The 19273-nt window shown below is 43.5% G+C and overlaps 1 protein-coding gene across 4 annotated transcripts in view; it reads right to left on the bottom strand.

Annotated features, from left to right (window-relative positions):
* Positions 1-24: 24 nt before the first annotated feature.
* The window catches only part of rfx3 (regulatory factor X, 3 (influences HLA class II expression)), a 34500-nt gene continuing 15251 nt past the window's right edge, over positions 25-19273 (bottom strand). For 2 of the 4 annotated variants that reach the window (XM_015942006.3, XM_015942012.3), the window contains exons 4-17: positions 11765-12023; positions 11285-11359; positions 10877-11058; positions 10679-10798; positions 10479-10603; positions 10291-10406; positions 8866-8981; positions 8624-8778; positions 8432-8529; positions 8193-8342; positions 7046-7254; positions 6820-6973; positions 6632-6674; positions 25-5127 (exon numbers count right to left, since the gene is read on the bottom strand). In XM_015942006.3, coding sequence (XP_015797492.1) covers positions 4847-5127; positions 6632-6674; positions 6820-6973; positions 7046-7254; positions 8193-8342; positions 8432-8529; positions 8624-8778; positions 8866-8981; positions 10291-10406; positions 10479-10603; positions 10679-10798; positions 10877-11058; positions 11285-11359; positions 11765-12023 — 2083 coding nt within the window. In that variant the 3' untranslated portion in view covers positions 25-4846. The remainder of the gene's footprint in view (positions 5128-6631; positions 6675-6819; positions 6974-7045; positions 7255-8192; positions 8343-8431; positions 8530-8623; positions 8779-8865; positions 8982-10290; positions 10407-10478; positions 10604-10678; positions 10799-10876; positions 11059-11284; positions 11360-11764; positions 12024-19273) is intronic. The other 2 variants (XM_015942018.3, XM_054744344.2) reach the window with 2 other exon arrangements.

Below are 19273 nucleotides of genomic sequence, written 5' to 3'. Positions count from 1 at the left end.
AAACTCAAGAGAAAGGACACAAACTCTGAACAAGAAAACGTTTATTACTGCAAAGACGAGTCACAAATCGTAAGAAAACAACACAAAGAAGCTAGCCTGAGCTGAGATCTGAAATATTCAGAAAACAAAACTACATGTGTCTTTAATAGTTTCTATAATCAATACGACACACTAAATGATGATGTCTCTGTAAATATAAAAGTCCCCCATTAGTCGTCGTTTTCATGTAAAATACACAATACAAACCACCCTACACACATCGTTTCGCTTGCCAATTTGAGAATATACATTGTATGAAGCAAACTTAACGGCACACAAAAAAAGTCACATGAATCCTGTGTGTATATATTATATCAGATACTATACATTATCCAAAATAGAGGAACCAAAAAGGAAATCACAAAAGCACTTAAGTCAACATATCATAAAAGGTTCACTAAAAGAACAAATTAGTACACAAATAAATATACCTTTTCAGTTTTTGATATACACATTTTTTTGTCAGAAGAATAAAAACAAAAAGCCTTCTCCAAATGCCACCACCTAAAATGCTTGTGCTAGCATCAAGCGGCGTGCTACAGATGGCCACGACTCACTAAACTGTCAAATGGCACTTACAAATCTCAAACAGGTCACAGCGTTTAGAAAATATCCGACAAAAGAAATCACGATCGTGAGAAACCATCTCGGAGAGCCTTTTTTTCACCGACGGGAACTCTCCTGGTGCATTTACTAGTTTTATACATTTAAAAGTAGTTTGCAGGTGTAAATAGTTAAGTGTGTGTAATCAGTAGTCAGGGATAGGTCTCTGTGGTGTCCCGCCAGAGACCCAGTAGTCCCCCCCCCCCCCAGGGCTTTCTGCTGCGGTCCGGGTGAAATCCAAGGCACCGGAGTTTGCTATGGTTCAGAGAAGCTGCCGCGTTTCCCACATGAAGAGGCGATTCTAGCTTATATCATTAACAGCTGGAGGTGGCATTCTCTCGCTAAAACATCTGTCACAAACAAAACAAGCAGCGTTGGCAGCATCACCATCAGTCCAGTGTTACCCAGGCAGCTTACACCACTTTCTGGTGGGAGCGTAGATTGTTGCAGCACAATGGCATCTGTGCAGGAGCCGAAAGCACTTACGATCCCAAAACAATAATAAAAAAAATCAACACACAAATGTGATTTAAACAAACACCCTTAGAGCCACTTAGGCCCAAAACAATACACGTCACCATCTGTTTAAGAAGGTTGAGATTAAATTAAATAAAAGAACATTAGTTATAACGATCAAGCATAATGATAAACATACCACAGGGGAAAATAAATAACTTCAAATCCAAGAACTCGTGATTTTGTACAAAATTTGGGCCATTTTTCATAATTTTTTAAATAATTTGAATACTGAGTGCAACATGATGATCAGGTTACATATAGAACGTAGTGTAAAACATAAGTAGGGATGTCCGATATTATCGGCCAATAGTGGCATTAACATGTAAAATTGGGTTTTCAACCTTTCAAGGACAAGTTGTACACGCCATGCACATTTTATACACACCACTGACCTAACTTAAACTGAGGTAGCCGTGATATTTAGCACAGAGCGAAGCCCAGTTTATACTTCATCAGCAAGTTTTTACACACACACACACACACACACACACACACACACACACACACACACACACACACACACACACACACACACACACACACACACACACACACACACACACACACACACACACACACACACACACACACACACACACACACACAGCAAGTTTTCATTGAGCTGGAACTGCTTGATCTCGAGGGACAAAAGCTTTTCTCACAAATAATTCAACGGGAGCGAACAAGCTGGCGCTGTTGACGAATTTAAAGGAAGTGGAATCGAGCTGGGGGCTGACCAATCACAGACATGCACTCTCTGTTGAGTCTGATGGATAGATTATAAAATTCAACTACTCCTACGTCCTTGCATGCCTAACAGAGAGCCCTTGTGGCGACCGTGTGTCACTGCGCCTCTGCGCACAGAAGTATAAACTAGGTTTAATGCCTAAAGTTTAATTATGCAGGATGGAATTATCTGTGATGTTAGTTGCCTAAAACAATTTAGTTTTCTTTATGAGGGAGGACCCCGCATACATTGGTATTGTTTTATATTAGTCCCGGAAATCAAGAGTTAGACTATATTGGGATATCGGTAACAAAGCCAATATCGAACATCCCTACTTATTAGCTATTGTGAGCACTTGAGAACCTGAATGTGAATTTAGGTTCACACTAAGATGTGTCCTGTCTTAAGTTCATAACGGAGATGCAAAATAGAAAATAAAAGTCTGCAGCTTACAGCAACTTATGTGCAGTTAAATCGCCTTTTATATAAGAAAAAAATTTAACTGGAAACAAAAGTTCCTAGATCGGGTTGAACATTTCAAGCCAACATGATAGAAGTAAAGTATAAACTAGGAGGAAACTGGGCTTAGGTTGCCCGAGTTCAACCAAAACACCTGCTGATCCAGTAGCCTAATTAAGACGATGTATTTGCACTTTCCCACCTACACAACGTAAACCCCACAAAAAGGGGAAAAATCCAGTGCACTGTTAATATCTCAAAGACGTAGTGATTACAGCAAACGCAGTGCCCCTTTTTAAATCCACAAAGATGGAACAAAAACTTTCTGTACAGTAGGATCTGTCATTTGAGTAATTTACGATTCTTCCTCAGAGACCATTATAACATAAGACCCAAAAGAAAAAAAAAACAACAAAAAAAAACCCAATAAATATTAATAAATTAACTTTTTAAGGAAAATGATACAGATCATTTAAACGAGCATTATAAATGGAGCAACAAGTTTCCTATTTTTAGAGGATTAATCTCAACATTCGCCACGACATAGAAGGCTAGAACAGTTCAAGTATAGTTCTACAAAATCAGAAGTGAGTCCCGACCGACACCTTTCACACTTCACAGTCTATAAGCTAATTACAGATGAGCTACCGCAGAGAAACATTCACGTCTTATCAGATCAAAAACACATAAAAAGCAACAAATATATGTAGTGTGTCAGCATTTTATATACTATACATATATATCTCTATATCTCTTTGAATATTAGAAAATATCTACTTTTGGTCCACTGTACAAAGATGAACTTCAAACAGGGAACAAAGGAATTTATTTTTACGGGTTATAAAACTGAAAATGTATCAGAGGTGAGAGAAAAGTAATGCAGATTTTTCTCCATCACGTTGAGATTTGTGCAGTACAGTGGTGTGTGTGTGTGTGTGTGTGTGTGTGTGTGTGTGAGAGAGTGTGTGTGTGTGTGCAATAGGTTTGGTGACTGTGCTGCACGCATCAAAGGGCTGGCACCACTGGTTTGAGGTAGGGTGACTGATGGATGTGTCCAAACAAACACACATACACGCGCGCAAACACACACACACACACATACATACATACACGGACACATGCACACTTCATCTAATGACAAAGGCTAATGCAAGAATAGTTCTCGAGAAGGCAGAGTGAGGGCCGGAGCAAGGCTAAAGACTAGGAGTTTAGAAAAGCTGATCCAGATAACATTAAAAAAAAAAAAAAACGTGTGTCTGCGCCTGCATCCCACAGACCCCAACACTGATGAGCCAGCCCAAATCCAGCCACAAGTCACCAGAAAAAACCGAATCTGCGGCTGGGACGATGCGGAGGAGCTGCGGGCGCTCTAACAGCACACGGGTCAGGACTACACGGACAGCTGCGTTCAAGGATAAGGCACTAGAATAAAGCCGAGGTACATTGAATCCCTGACATTCTCTCTGCTTTGCAACATGGCACTGCGGGACAGGAAACGGCATTTAAAAATAAAATATATCTTTTGGGTGGCTCAGACGGCTCACTCTTAGCTTCCGCTTGTTGGTTTGTTATTTTTGGTCCACTGCAAACGTAAGAAATGTCATTAAGACAGAAAGCGCTAAACCAGGGGAACGTGTCCATAAACCACACTAAAAAGCGTCTACAAAAAAAAAAAAAGGCAAGCATTATGCACAGGGTGCATAGAAGAGCTAGCACTGTTTGTTTTTTGACATCTCAATGCTAAATGCAACAGCAGCAGTATTGATTTTTTTGTGTCATTTTTGTGGTTTAGAGTTGCAAATGTTTATGTGCATGTAGCAAACATGACTACCAAACCGAACCGTCCTGTGATCCGGTATTAAATGTAAACTAAAAGTCTGTTTGCTAGCTAGTCTCACATCAGAAGAGCATCAACCATCAGGGTGCACAAAATATACTCAAATCAGGAGGGGCAGCTGAAATAAATGAGAAAACAAAAACAGTCATAGCACCATGAAATCTGACTAATACCAACTGAAATATAAAACAGTGGGCGGGTGAGATTGCTCTCCTGGGACTGGTGACATGGATTTGAGCTCTGAGGCATCAGTAGTTTGGCAGAATCAAGCCCATCTGTGTGCACAGACAGAAGCAGTAAGTCATGTCTGAAGAGGAAACGTTTTAACAGGTCGAATTAGTCCTTTTTCCTCCCGGTCCCTTCCACCGGCTGCCGCACCGTGTCTAGAGCACAGACGGACAGGATGACTAACACATCCAGAATCCAAACAGTCAGACAAGGACAGGGCACATCTTGGCTGGAGTGTCACTCCTCCACTGACCAGGCTGGGCAGGAGAACAAGTCCACACAAGTGCAGAGACAACACATGGAAACAATGCAGACATCTAGACTTGGAGAAGAGGAGTGAGAGAGAGAGAAAAAGAGCTGTGTGTGTGTGTGTGTGTGTGTGTGTGTGGAGAGTGAGACAGCTAGACTAGGCAGACAAGGTGAGCCTTGGACCTTCAAACAGAGGCGTACGTGTTGCCGGTGGTGCTGCAGTGGCGGATGGTGGGAGTCCCCACGGACGAGGTTAGGATGTGGTCGGTGTGGTCCTGGGGGGGCTGTGGCAGTGAGTGGAGCACACTCTGCTGAACAACTCCCACCACGGGGTGGATCCCGTCTTCTAGCGCCCCGACCTGGATCACCTGGATTACCTCATGCTCCGACTTCTCCCGTTTGGGGAGCGGTTCCCCAGACTCCTCCACATCCTCTTCCAAGTCACTGTCCATCCCGCTCGTCTCATCTACGCAGAAGAAAAGCAGCTCATTTACGCACAATTTATTCTGTTTTTCCAACAGACGTATTTTTGTTTCATGAGTCAGCTTTTCTGATCATATTTTCTTCTGATGCTTTAATGGTTATTCTAGCTTCAAATGATGTTGAAGGATGTTTTACATGAGTTTTCTGCTCTCTTTATTACACTTATTTGACTACAGACACTTTTTTTGGCATTTTGTTTTCTTCTGATCATTTATTGTGAAATACAAGGTGAAATTATTACAGCTTTAATCCAGCCCTGTATTAAACCTTACGGAGGCAGATGGAGGAGGCAGGAGTGGATATTTCTGAGATATTTTGTGTGCAGTATTCTTTCTTCAGGGTTTCCTCTAGGATTTCTTTAAGCCACAGTGGTGAGCTGTCGGGGAGGGGGGAGTGTCTAATTTAGTAACACAATTGGTTTTGAGTATTTAGATCAATTTACCTAGAAGCTATTGAAGAAAAATACATAATTTCTCATAAAAATATTAATAAAAAAGATAAGATTGTATGAAATATGTTAAAAATGGTTGTCTTGTTGATTCTGTTTAGTAACACAACTGAGAATTGATTTTGAGTCAATTAATTCATTTGAAAGCAGTAAAAACATTTTTTCCTAATGACTAGAAATTTGTTGATGGTCCCTAACTACCGCTCTCATGAGCGAGCCCTCAGAACACAGCTAACTCATTTCCCTGGCTGATTAGGCCCACCACAGTTGTATCATCAGCAAATGTAATGATGGTGTTGTGGGTGGGCTTACAGTCGTGTGTGTGTGTGTGTGTGTGTGTGTAAAGGGAGAACAGGAAGGGACTCAGCACAGAGCCTTGTGGAGCTCCCGTGCTGAGGGCCAGGGAGGAGGAATGGTGGTGGCCTAACTCAACAAACTGTGGTCGGTTTGTTAGAAAGTCTTGTATGCAGAGGCAGATGTTGTGCTCGAGGCCAAGGTCAGACATCTTGTGGAATAGTCTGCTGGGGAGGCTGTTGCTGAATGCAGAGCTGTAGTCTACAAATAGCAGCCTTGCGTATGTACCTGGTTGTTCCAGGTGTGCCAGAACAGTGTGGAGGGTGGTAGAGATGGCATCATCTGTTGATCTTTTTATTCTGTAGGCATATTCCAGAACCAACTGTAAACCGAACATCAGCCAATGTGCTTTGTTGGCCGCTCTGCCAAGAACGTGCGTTTTGTGCACAGAGGGTATTATGTGCAGTTTGGTGACAGAAATTCAGAGGAGCAATCATTTCGAATGGGGACCAGCACTGGACTGGATGAGGTTTCCACAGGATTGTACGTTTCAGAGGTGATTAAAATTATTCTTTTTTCCCCCCGACAAATTATTTAACTTATTGGTCGCCATCAGACTGTGAAGAGCTTTTCAAGCAATTTGCCAAAAATGTTCGAAAAAAATCAAATAAAATCTCTGACGGCACCTTTGATGGCTAAAACACTTGCAGGTTTTACATAAACAGATTCACCCTGATTGCCTTACCTTTATCGATGCTAGTAAGGGATAAGTTGTTGAGGTTGTCAAACTGAAAAAGCAAACAGAAGACATCAGTTGTTTATCCACACTGATAAGTCCAGTAACACACGATTCGTCCTCTGTTCATGGAGCACGGTTAAATTACTCAGAAACAGAATGAAAACGGAAAAGGAAAAACAGCCCATAATGCTCACCTCGCCCATGACACCAATGGGCGTCTCTCCTGTAGCTTGAGCCACACGATGCTCCACTAGATAAAACATGTACTCATCATAAAGCAGGCGGATCAGGTGGAAGGAGCCGAAGCTGGCAGCACTGCGCAGGGTCAGGTCTCTGATCACCATAGAACTGCACAGACAGAAAAACATGTAAACATTAGATCTTTATGTGTGTGTGTGTGAGGGGTTTCAGATTCCAGACCTGTAGAAGGACCACTTCAGCAGGAACTGTCGAGCTGCCCTGGGGAAGCTGGGCCTGTGCTCGTAAGGCTTGAGCACCTGAGTGACCACGTTCTCCAGCCAGGCTGCCCACTGCTCCAGAGAGCTCTGCTGCTGCAGCGTGGCCTTAAAGTCCTGCTCCAAGTGCTGAACCACGCCCTCCTCACACTGGCACACCCACGATGCCTGCTCCTAAACCACAACAAGGAGAGAGGAGCAGGAGCTTCACATAAATGCTTTCAAAAGGATTGTTTCATGTGCTCGGCTTCCTGAACACACTCTGTTCAGAGAAATAGACTTCATGTCGTTCAAGATCATTGAGCCAAAACCAAAACAGATCTTAAAGAAGTCCTTCACTTATATTTTTATCCATTTGCAGTGGTCTCTAGTAAGAATAAATGCCTTGTAAGTCGTACTTGGGGGTGGGGAGGAGGTGGATGGGCAGCTCAGATGCACCTGTTTCAGCAAGGAGAATTCAGCTGGAGGAGAAAGTAGCTTTAGACAGCAGGATTTGGAGTCTTATTTGGTCATCTCACCTCTGACTGGTAACAGCAACATGACTCTTGTTAGCTCTGCAACATTAATGTTTTATCTCCACAAATAACACAAGCCTGAAGGAGTTCTGCTGTGTGGTGATGCTGCTAATGCTAATGGTTAGCTTCTACTAGCCGACATGTGTTCTGTTGTTTCCTGGACGCTAAACCAACAACAGCCTTCCCCATCGAGTCAAGATGGGCGAGTCCATGAAGGCTAAGTGACAGTGTGACATAGATCTGTCAGGGTTTTATAATCCTGGAGTTTCACCGTCTAGTTTGTATCAGAAGCCATGTGTAGACTTTTCATGTTCAGCCTGCATGTTAATCAGAGAGACTGCTCATTTTCAAAAATAATAAGTAAAAATGGTTTCTTAGTGAAGGACCTCTTAAAGAACAAATCCAATCGCTCAAATTTCCTTATGATTCATTATTATTTTATAATTCTTCACACAACTATTTCACATTAGTTATTGAAACTAATTATCTGATTATTTCACAGTAAATATCTCTATAAGTTTTACATAGAAACAAACTTAAATTAGCTGGAAAATCTTAAATAAATACAAAGACACAAACACAAAGAAGTGCTCTAACCTGCACGTTTGCAAAGTCAACACGATTGAGATCGCTCAGCATCTGGTTGATCTGTGATGTGTTTTGCAACACAGCGCGTGCCGCCTGAGCCAGGTGGTTCAGAGATGTATATCTGCGCAGCGTTTGCGCAAAGGCACTAACAGCGGCAATCTGTGACAGAACATGGTTGGTTACACAGGATTCATCACAGATTTATTCTATATACGAATAATACACGTTTATTTCCAGTAATACAGCACCTTGGTCTGGATCATTCTCTGTGGAATGGCATTCATGGCATTACTAAGCCACCCTTCCAGGCTTTTGGCAAAGTTGCGAATGGCTTGAGTCAAGGCACCTGAAGCGGGAAAAAAAACAGTAAACAGTTCACTCATGTAACCAGAATTAAGGAGTTACTGAAGCACGAGTGGACTTTTGTGACTGCAGCTCACTGGGAATGGGTCTCAGGACATCAGGAATAAGAATCTCCACGAGGACCTGGTACATTAAATGGTCACAGGTGCTCATCCACTTAAGAACCGCCTCGTTTCTGCACAGCAACAATAACTGTGCTTCAGGGAGCCGCGCTTCAATCTCACTTACACTGCTGCAGAGACACAAGTGTCATAGTTACAACACGAATCACGTATTTATTTATACAGCTAAATGTGTACCATTAATTATTCGGTCTCACCGATTCTCTGTTACAGTGGCACCCTCTACAGTGTCAGGGGGAGAATAACGCCAGAATGTCTGCCACAGCTTCTCGATTAGACTGAACTGGAGGTTGACCACAACGTCCAAGATAGCCTGAAAAACATCCAGAGAATAAAGGGACGAGTTTTCAAATAAAAACAAAACACACACATCAACCCAGAGGCACTTTTGGGACTCCCATTTCTTTGGATCGGGATAAAGTTACAATTTATTGTGATTTCAAAAGTACCCCTATGCATACTTCATTAGAGCAAATGTGTAATCTGGATGAGGAGTTGAAAAATGTTTAAAGGTGAGGCAAACTAATTTGTAGTGGTCTCCGGTGGGCATGAATGCCTTGCAAGCTGTACTCGGGGCAAAAAAAAAGGATCAGCACGAACAAGAGTGCTGCAGGATTATAAATCTTATTTCCTGATATTTGGACATCTTGCCTCAGATTGGACAACAGCAACGCAACTCTACCACTGACTTGCAATGCTGATGTTTTATCTCCACAAATAGCACAAGCTTGGAGGAGCTCTGTTGTGTGTTGGAGTTGCTAATGCTAACAGTTAGCTTCAACTACCTGAGATGTTCTCTGCCATTTTCTGGACGCTAAACCAACAACCTTCCCCGCTGTCAGTCAAGATGGGCGAATCCACAAGTGACGTAGATCTGTGAGGATTTTCAAATCCCAGAGATTCACCGTCTATTTTCTATCAGAAGCTAATGCAGGAGATAGGTGTAGGAGACTGTTTTCATGCTCAGCCAGCATGAAAAAGAGTGACTGATTATGATCAGAAATATTCATTAAAGAATGTTTTTTCAGTTCTCCATGCATTAAGCTAAAATCTATTTAAAACTCTTTATGAAGCAAAAATGGCAAATTATAATGTAATACTGAGGTAAAAATTAAGAGTTTGATATATTTAGATAAATTTAATGGCCATTAAAAAAAAGAAAATAATTTTGTAATCAATGAGAATCAGAAGCAGGTTTCAGCTACATTTTTCTTCCTACAGTTTCCTTTAAACTCGTGTACAGTATGTAATGTGATATAAGAGCATGTGTCGTTATTTAATGTTGTCATTTGTATTTGTTATTTCGAGTAAATAGGCTAAACTAAATAAAGAGAATGAAATCTGCAAAACAGAACATATTAATTAAACATTGAAATGCATTTTACTTTTCAAGGCTTTAAAAATATAAGTACAGTGTTAACAACTTCATGACCTGTATTTGTTAGCTTAAATAAGAAAAGATGATTAAAAAACCAAGCCTATCTCTGTATAAAAAAAGGAATTAGACATGAAGACACGAAGTATGACTGTAGTGGCATCGTGGACACTGGTTTGCTTTAATTAAGGAATCCTCCTGACTGATGTGGTTCTGTTGAAAGAAAACTGAAAGGACTTCTCCTAACCTCACAGTGCTCTCTGTAAAGGGACTGAAGAGCCTTTACATCCTCTGGGCTGACGTTCTCCGTATTGCTCTGACCCAGGTCCAGCTCTACAAAATCAGGGAGTGCCCGTGATGCATCTGCAGAGAAATAAAATAATAAACCTGATCTGAAGGAAGAAAAAAGATTTAGTATTTTGCAAATCAGCTGACCAAGGAACTGCTGGTGGTGCTGGCTCTGTGCAATAACCGTCTGTTCTGCAGCACCTGGATGGTGCTGGCCTCCACTTGTGTAATTGTCTCCGGAGCCGCTGTCAAACTTCTGCACTGACTTGAACCTGAAGTGACAAGGCCAACCTTTAGCATCCCCAACAGCTCAGAACTGAGCCACAGCAAGTGTTTCGGTGTCGTACCTCTGCTTCTGCTGAACAGGCTGCTGTCTCAGGGCCATGTACTGCATGTCTTCTTGGAGTCTATTGAGCGGGGAATCTGGTTTCACTCGTATACCGTAGTAATGATATTTGGAGTTCCCTCTGCAACACAAAAACAAACCATTAAACACTGACTGAGTCACATGTTCAACGCAGAGACCAAGCATGGAAGCCTCTAACCTTGTCCCAAGACGCCTTGTACGGAGTCCCATGAAGATAGAGCGAATGAGTTTACCAAATGAGGCTGCGTTGACCGGGTCTAATTTCTGCTCCTGGCAGTGGCGCAGGTAGTGATTGTAGAGGGTGGACCGTGGTAGACTTACTCCCTCTGCTGTCTCGTAATTGTCCAGCAGCCACTGAAGCTGAGAGACGAGATGGGTACTTTTTAATTGACTTTTTTCACACCTAAGTCCACCAAACCCTCAGTTATAGCTCAAAGTTGCTGCATCGGAGCTTTGCAAAAGCAAGCTTACAATTTAAAACAAAAGCTTCAAAGCACAGGAATCGAGAAAGGCGGAAACAGTAAGAGAGAGCGATCTGCAAAACTTAAGGCTTAGGCGAGGGCCGGCATTTAGAAAAGCAACTTACATGGCTGTTGAGTAGCGAGCTTCTCTGACTGGATAAACCCTCAGATTTTTGGAGTGTCTCAATCGCCATTTCAATCTGATAAACCACGAAGCACAGGACAACAAAAATGTAAGAGAGGGGGGAGGGAATCAAAACAAAGCAAGAAAACTAAAGATGTGTTCATATTACTGGCCAAAAGCAAAGGGAAAAAAAGTGTTCCCAAAGGATCCCAAAGCAAGCAGCGCTAACCCAAAGCAGAGCAGGAACACCTGTCCATTACACAAATGCATAACAGCTACGATATAAACAGGAGCAGTCTGGCTTTAGGATACAAACATTAGATGAATGCAGTAGCGTTGCAATAGATGCAACACTTTATGTATCCAGGGACATATATCCTGTTCCTTATGGTGTCGAACAAAAATCTTACTCCATTCCTTATTTCAACACAGCAGAAAATAACCTAAAAGGGTCCTTTTCTACAGGGGCTGTGCAACTTACAGTGGCTGGGGAGGCCCGTGCAGTCTGGGTGGCGGGGTGGGGTCCGGCATTGTCCATCAAGTAAGCCCCGGAGCTGCTGCTGATTACCTGACCCCCCGCCAGACCCATGCTCATCCCTCCAGCGCTCCCTCCTCCATTGTTGGTCATGCCGTGAGACGTCACCACAGTGGACACTTGAGACGCGCTGCCCTGTGTGTCAAAGTAGCTCCCCCCGCTGTTCTGGCTGTACAGCTGTGGCTCGGAGTATGAGTAGGTCCTTCTGTTCAGATCAGAGCAGAGTAGTCAAATGAGTGAGGATTAGTCGATGTGCATGAGGAGGTAGAAACTATGATGCCCTTTTCAAAACTTTTTTCACCAGTGTTTCTCGTAAGGGCATGTGTAGGCACAAATCTGGCACTACGATATAGATCACAAAGGAGGATAGACGATACAATATATCACACTACTAAAAGCAAGATATCTGCGATATTTAAGACTGAATTTAGTTGAAAAACTCAGGCCAGATGCTTCTAAGACACATTCAGTGTCATCATGAAATCTCGTCAGAATGAAGACTGTAAAAACTGCTGCCACCTCGCAATGGTGTATACTACGAGCTAAAAAACATTGCTGTAAAGGAGGGTTTGGTTAAAGCTAGCTCTTTCCAGGTGAGGCGGCTATCAATATGGTGTATCGGTTAGAATACAGGAAGAGGCTAGATGCGTCCTTTAATGTAGATCCAAATCTTTAATCTTGGTTGATGATCATCGTTAACAGCATTGACAACAGTCTGAAACAGTAAACATAAATAAATGATCATGATAAGAAACAATTACGGTGACAGCAAATTCTCTTACAGAACATAAAATTATCCAATATATCAGCACTCTATGCACTGAACTAACCATCTGTCACATACGTTTTTAAAATAAACTACTAATGAACCTTCTCATTCAATACAGAAAGGGGGAATGAGGCAAAACACATTTATCTCAATTAACCAACTTACAGTCCAGAGAAATTCAAACAATAGCACCCTCTTGTGGCTAACTAAGATCTCTCACTCAAGTGACACTGTCAGCCTTTACTCACTGGAGCAAAAATAAGGTAAAAACTAGAAATGAAATATAACAAAATAACTCCTCATGTCATTAACATCAAGGCTAACCAACTTTAAATATGTTTATAAAAGGAAAGAAACGTGTTGGGCATAAAATCTTCAGTACTTCAGTACTCAACTAATATTCCATAATTAAACAAAGGAACTTAATAATGCAGTCTTAGACATGAAGTAAAGTGGCTCAATTTCTTGCATTAACATAATGCTGTCAACATCAACATGACTTGCAGGAGAATGAAGGAACACTCACCAAAAAGGAAATTAAGGGAAAATTCTAGGGCTGGAAGTGAGCTCACGGTGAAAGGCTCTTCAAAATAAAAGCATGTCACTTCCTGAATTCCCACCAAAATAAAACCAACAAATTTAACAAAGGTAAATTATGAAATTCTGAACCTTTCATACAGCCGCCCCCAAATGTGTTAACACATTTGCTATAATAAACATGTTAGTCATTATTTTGGGGCCTGTTTGGTTGTTGGTTGGTCTTCTCCTGAAGGTAGCGATGGAAGAACTACCAATCTAGCAACCAGTCTGGTGTACACATGTCCTTTGATGTCCACATCTGCAGACCTTATCCAGCCATCATCACTACGGTGGGTCTTAATGACATATCCAACAGGCCAAAAGGCTAGTGGCAACTGTGGGTCCACCAACATGACAACTGTCTCCTGTCCACCTACATGACAACTGTCTCCTTCAGGAGCTCAGGAGAAGAAGATTGCCATTTTAGTCTTGCCTGCAAGTTAGGAAGGTACTCTTTGATGAACCTAACCCAGAACTGGTCGGCCAGGATCTGGGAGTGTCGCCAGCGTCTACGGCTGAGGTTCTCAGACTCCGGGTAGACAACTTGAGGCAATGACCCATGAGGCCACCCCATCAGGAGACTATTGAGAGTCACTGGGTCTACATCAGTGTTATCTGTGGAAACATACCCTAATGGTTTAGAGTTTAGGATGGATTCCACCTCCAGAAGGATGGTGAGAAGGACTTTTTAAGTTCTCTTTCTCCTCCTCTGAAGTTGGTTCCTTGATCTGACCACAGTTCAGCAGCTGTTCCTCTTCTGGCAATGAACCTCCTCAGAGCCATGAGGAATGCATCAGTGTCTAGGCTACTCAGGAGCTCTAGATACACAGCCCTCGCGGTAATACATTTAAAAATGATTCCCCATCTCTTCTCATGTCTTCTTCCCATCTTAACTTGCACCGGCCCAGAACAGTCCACTCTGGTCGAATAAAAGGCTGGTTTAAACAATCTCAGCTGAGCAGGAGGTAGATCTGACATCTTTGGGACAGATGGTTGTCCCCTCCAACGTTGACAGTCAGGGCATGTCCGCTGGCATTTGCGGATTGCCTCTATTCCTCTGAGAATCCAGAACGACCTCCTTAACTCTGCCAGGACTCGCTCTGGACCTGGATGATGTAGATCAGTGGTTCCCAAACTTATTTAGCCGCGCACCCCCTTCTATGTCCCGACCATGTCGACGCACCCCCGCCCCCACATCGGGGCATGGCTCTATATATATATACATATATATATATATATATATATATATATATATATATATATATATATATATATATATATATATATATATATATATATATATATATGTATATATCAGATGTCAAGCTAAACAGACAGGGTTAAAAAAAATCCCCATCACTTTCATTTTTTAAATAGTAATTAATAAGCATTCGATACCATTACAATTTCCTTTGATTTCATTTTAAATAAATATTTAGAGTGCCCAGGTAGCACATAAACAATGCAATTTAACGGTTTTCTTAAAGTAGGAACGTTTAACCTGTGCGGCCAGAGCGCTCTCCTTCCTTCTGCTCTGCGTAAACCTGAGCTGATCACCTACTTGTGCGTAATCAAATGTCAATAGGGGACAAGATATAGCCATGATGTTCACTTTTACCTCAGACCGACTTATTGCTGTTTTATGGTGTGGCTGAATCTGCGATCCGCTGCCACGCTGACTGGAACAACACATGCTGCAGTAACATGGGATGTGGTCAGGTTCATGAGGAGTCACTGGCTGGAGCGGACCCGACTCATCCCAGAAGCTAATATCTTAATTTGACCTTGAATGAAAAATAACCTCTTAAAAGTTTTTATCGTGGTGGAGGCAGCGTTCATTTCTGCCTTCAGTCTGAAGGCGCGCCGGAGTTAAAGCAGCGTGTGTGCTTATTGAATCTGTGTGCGTGCGCGCGCGCGGCACAGCCGCTCCAGTCACCGCGTCTCGCGCTATTTAAACCAATGTTGTAAAATGACTTCTGCCCAGCCCAGATGTGCTCACATGTGCACCCGTGAGCCGTGGTTCAGCCGGAACGCGTCTGACTTCTGACAGACGCACTCTGAACTTCAGATCTTCAGCACGGTGTTAATAGCCTGAATGGGAATCATTTCTTGTTATTTTGTTACATCCACAATGTTCTGTGTGTGAGGTTTACAATGTCAGAACACCTGCACGAGACAGGTGTTAATTACAATCTGCCAGAATGACTCGCCACCTTCAGATTCCTCCAACACCGTTAAAAATGATCAAATACGGACCATATCGGCGTGCGCAGGCCAGAGTGCTGAAGCTCGGCGCATTGTTATTATGAAGCTAGGGCACATGCGGAGGACACGCGCGCGCGCGACGGAACATATCGGCGTGCGCAGGCCAGAGTGCTGAAGCTCGGCGGATTTTTATTATGAAGCTAGGGCACATGCGGAGGACACGCGCGCGCGCAAAAATATACTTGTTTTCAATTACATTTATTGGGCCCACTTACTTTTTCTTTGGCCCACCCACAAATTAGTTTCTACGCTAATAGTGACATATGACAGACTTCTCTGAGCTCCGCAGCCATTACACTTTTCACCTCGCGCACCCCCTAGCGGCAGCTCGCGCACCCCCAGGGGTGCGCGCACCACACTTTGGGAATCCCTGATGTAGATCATGGTCATATCTTTGGATGAGTAACTGGGTAAAAGGGTGTAAGGCGTCTAGGACAATAGGATGTAGTGTAGAGCTGTCCAGATCCTCTGAACATCGTAAACGGCCACCCACTGGTAGACACGTCCAGTTCGGGAGCCAAAGTGAGTAAACGACTTCTGGAAAGAACAGGCTTCCCAGCGGCTAGGAGTCTGCATTCTTCCGGGAAAGACTGTTGCTGAGCTTGCCGTAGAACTATGGTTTCAGCTTGTCGATACTCCTCAGCAGTCGGGGGAGTACTGGAAGGCAGTAGTCCGTGAAGATCACATGCTGATTCCTCCAAGAGTTCTTGCCAAGTTTTGTAAACTTTGTCTTCTGGGCATGTAGGGGTCGATGAAGTATTCAATGTGCCACAGAAGACAGACTTCCGGAGCTCGGATTTGTCTTCATTTGCTGCAGGGCTGGGCTTTGCTGGCCATTGGTCAGAACCCTGAAGGAGGAAGGAGGGTCCGTCGGACCACCGGTTTGGTTCTATAAGTTCTTTGAGAGTCGTCCCTCTCGTTAGATCATCAGCTGGGTTACTTGCAGTATTCACATAGCGCCAGTTTCTGGATTTCTGCAACTCTAGCCCCAACGAAGATCTTATAACGGCATGACTGGGAGTTCAACCAGATAAGAACGGTGGTAGAGTCTGACCATAGAACAGTTCGCTTAACCACCACTGTGAGCTCCTTATTCAGGACACTTGCCAGTTGGGCTGCCACCAAAGCTGTACAGAGCTCGAGCCGTGAACTTGACAGGGGTCGTTTGGGGGCTATTCTCGAAAGAGCCATGATGAATGTAACTTGTACCTGTTCATGGGCATCCTCAGTTCTCATGTACACCACTGCACCATAAGCCTGTTCTGATGCATCTGCAAAAATGTGCACCTCTTGGCTGACCTCTGCTGGATGGACATTGAACGGCACATAGGCGCATGGGATAAGAACTTAAGCTCTTCTTCCCATTCAGTCTAAGCTTGAAGGAGTTTAGAAGGTAGGTTTGTATCATCCCAGCCGTGTTGCTTATCCCACAACTGCCTGAGGATAAGTTTAGCTTGAGTAGTGAAAGGCAACAGATAACCCAGAGGATCATACTGTGAAGCAAAGACTCTGTAAATGTTTCTCAGGGTGGGCTTGTCGCAGGACACTGGCCTGTGTTTAAAACCCAGCGAGACTGACTTCCAATCCCAGCTGAGGCCAAGTGTTGTTTCCATCGGACTGGATTTATCCTCTGCTAGCCACAAGTCCAAGCTTTCTGATCTAGCTTCAGGAGGCAGGTGACTGAGAACTTCTGGATGATTGCAAGCCCACTGTCGCAGTTCAAAACCTCCAGTTACCAGGATGTTCCTCAACCTTTCCACAAGAGACTTTGCTTCTTCGGATGTGCCAATACTCTGTAAGCAATTATCTACATAAAAACATTTCTGAATGGAATCACGTAGGTCTTCCCCTGGCTTAGTATGGTCTGTTACATGAGGCTGCAAAACGTACGTAGCGCAACATGGGCTAGAGGTTGTCCCAAAGGGTAGGACTTGCCACTCGAAGGTCTTTGGGAGCTCATCTGCCTTCGGATCTCGCCACAAGAATCTCAGTAAGGATGATCTTCAGGTATGAGACAAACCTGATGAAACATTCCCTTAATGTCTCCACTGACAGCTATCGGACGCTCTCGGAATCTCAATAAGACTTCCAACAAAGAAGCTCCGAGTGTTAGGCCAGGTAGTAGGAACTGGTTAAGAGACTGTCCAAGGTATTTGTGTGAGCAGTTGAAAACGATGTGATTCTTCCCATTGTGTGTGACGAGATGGTGGGGGATGTATCAGCTCTCCTTTGATAGTTTCTCTTCAGAAACCTCCTTTACAGCACCAGCATCAATTAGTTTCTGCATTTCAGTCTTATATGCCTCTGCTCAACTGTTCTCTTTCAGGAGCCGTCTCTCGGTACTTTGAAGCAAAGGCATGATGGATTCCTTTGGCGCCTGCAGGAGTGGCATGTGGTCTTGACGGAGGAGGGGTGTAGCGTACCTGAGAACTCCATCCACCATGGTACGAACTGTCTTGGTCTCGAGCAGTGCTACAGCCTGATGGTATTGCTTTGATCGTGTTACAGATTTCTCAGATCTGTGTGGTACAATATCCACTAGCCAAAGTCTCTCCATGTGTGTAAATAATTATTCGGATCTGGAAGAGGTGTACAGACAAAGGGCGGGATTAAAGAGCCGCCCAATGGAAGTACTAGGTCCTTGGAGTGTCCACCCGAGTTTGGTGTGAACTGCTACTGGGCTGCCAGGTGGGCCAAGTCTGACTGGTTCAGTAGGGGTTATCAGATGAGGCTGGTCTGAACCAATGAGGAGCAGTGGCTTAAGCCTGGTTTATACTTCTCCGTCAGCTCCGCAAGGGACAGACACGCACCGATTGACAGAAGCGTTTTGCTTTCATACTTCTCCGTCTCCTGGAGAGTGTTGCAAAGCAATTCCCCGGCAGGACAACAGAGGGCGTAGCGCTGCAGTGTCTCCAGGAACGGTGCACCAAAAAAAAGGAAAAAAAGTATCGGTCCAAGATAGTGTGTTTATCAGTGCATGTCCAGGCCCATCTGAAGTTTGCCAGAGAGCACATGGATGATACAGCAGAGGATTGGGAGAATGTCATGTGGTCAGATGAAACCAAAGTAGAACTTTTTGGTACAAACTCAACTCGTCGTGTTTGGAGGAAGAAGAATACTGAGTTGCATCCCAAGAACACCATACCTACTATGTAGCATGGGGGTGGGAACATCATGCTTTGGGGCTGTTTTTCTGCTAAGGGAACAGGACGACTGATCCGTGTTAAGGACAGAATGAATGGGGCCATGTATCGTGAGATTCTGAGCCAAAACCTCCTTCCATCAGTGAGAGCTTTGAAGATGAAACGTGGCTGGGTCTTCCAACACGACAATGATCACAAACATACCGCCCGGGCAACAAAGGAGTGGCTCCGTAAGAAGCATTTGAAAGTCCTGGAGTGGCCTAGCCAGTCTCCAGACCTCAACCCCATAGAAAATCTGTGGAGGGAGTTGAAAGTCTGTGTTGCTCGGCAAAAGCTCCAAAACATCACTGCTCTCGAGAAGATCTGCATGGAGGAATGGGCCAAAATACCAGATACTGTGTGTGCAAACCTGGTAAAGACCTATAGTAATCGTTTGACCTCTGTTCTTGCCAACAAAGGTTATGTTACAAAGTATTGAGTTGAATTTTTGTTATTGACCAAATACTTCTTTTCCACCCTGATTTACAAATAAATTCTTTAAAAATCCTGCCATGTGAATTCATGGATTTTTTTTTCACATTCTGTCTCTCACAGCTGAATTGTACCTATGATGAAAATTACTGACCTCTGTCATCATTTTAAGTGGGAGAACTTGCACAATCGGTGGCTGACTAAAAACTTTTTTGCCCCACTGTAGCT

The sequence above is a fragment of the Nothobranchius furzeri genome, chromosome 6, assembly GCF_043380555.1.
Source record: "Nothobranchius furzeri strain GRZ-AD chromosome 6, NfurGRZ-RIMD1, whole genome shotgun sequence".
Classification (NCBI taxonomy): domain Eukaryota; kingdom Metazoa; phylum Chordata; class Actinopteri; order Cyprinodontiformes; family Nothobranchiidae; genus Nothobranchius; species Nothobranchius furzeri.
The sequence above is the reverse complement of the archived record's forward strand: the minus strand, read 5'-3'. Positions and strand labels throughout refer to the sequence as shown.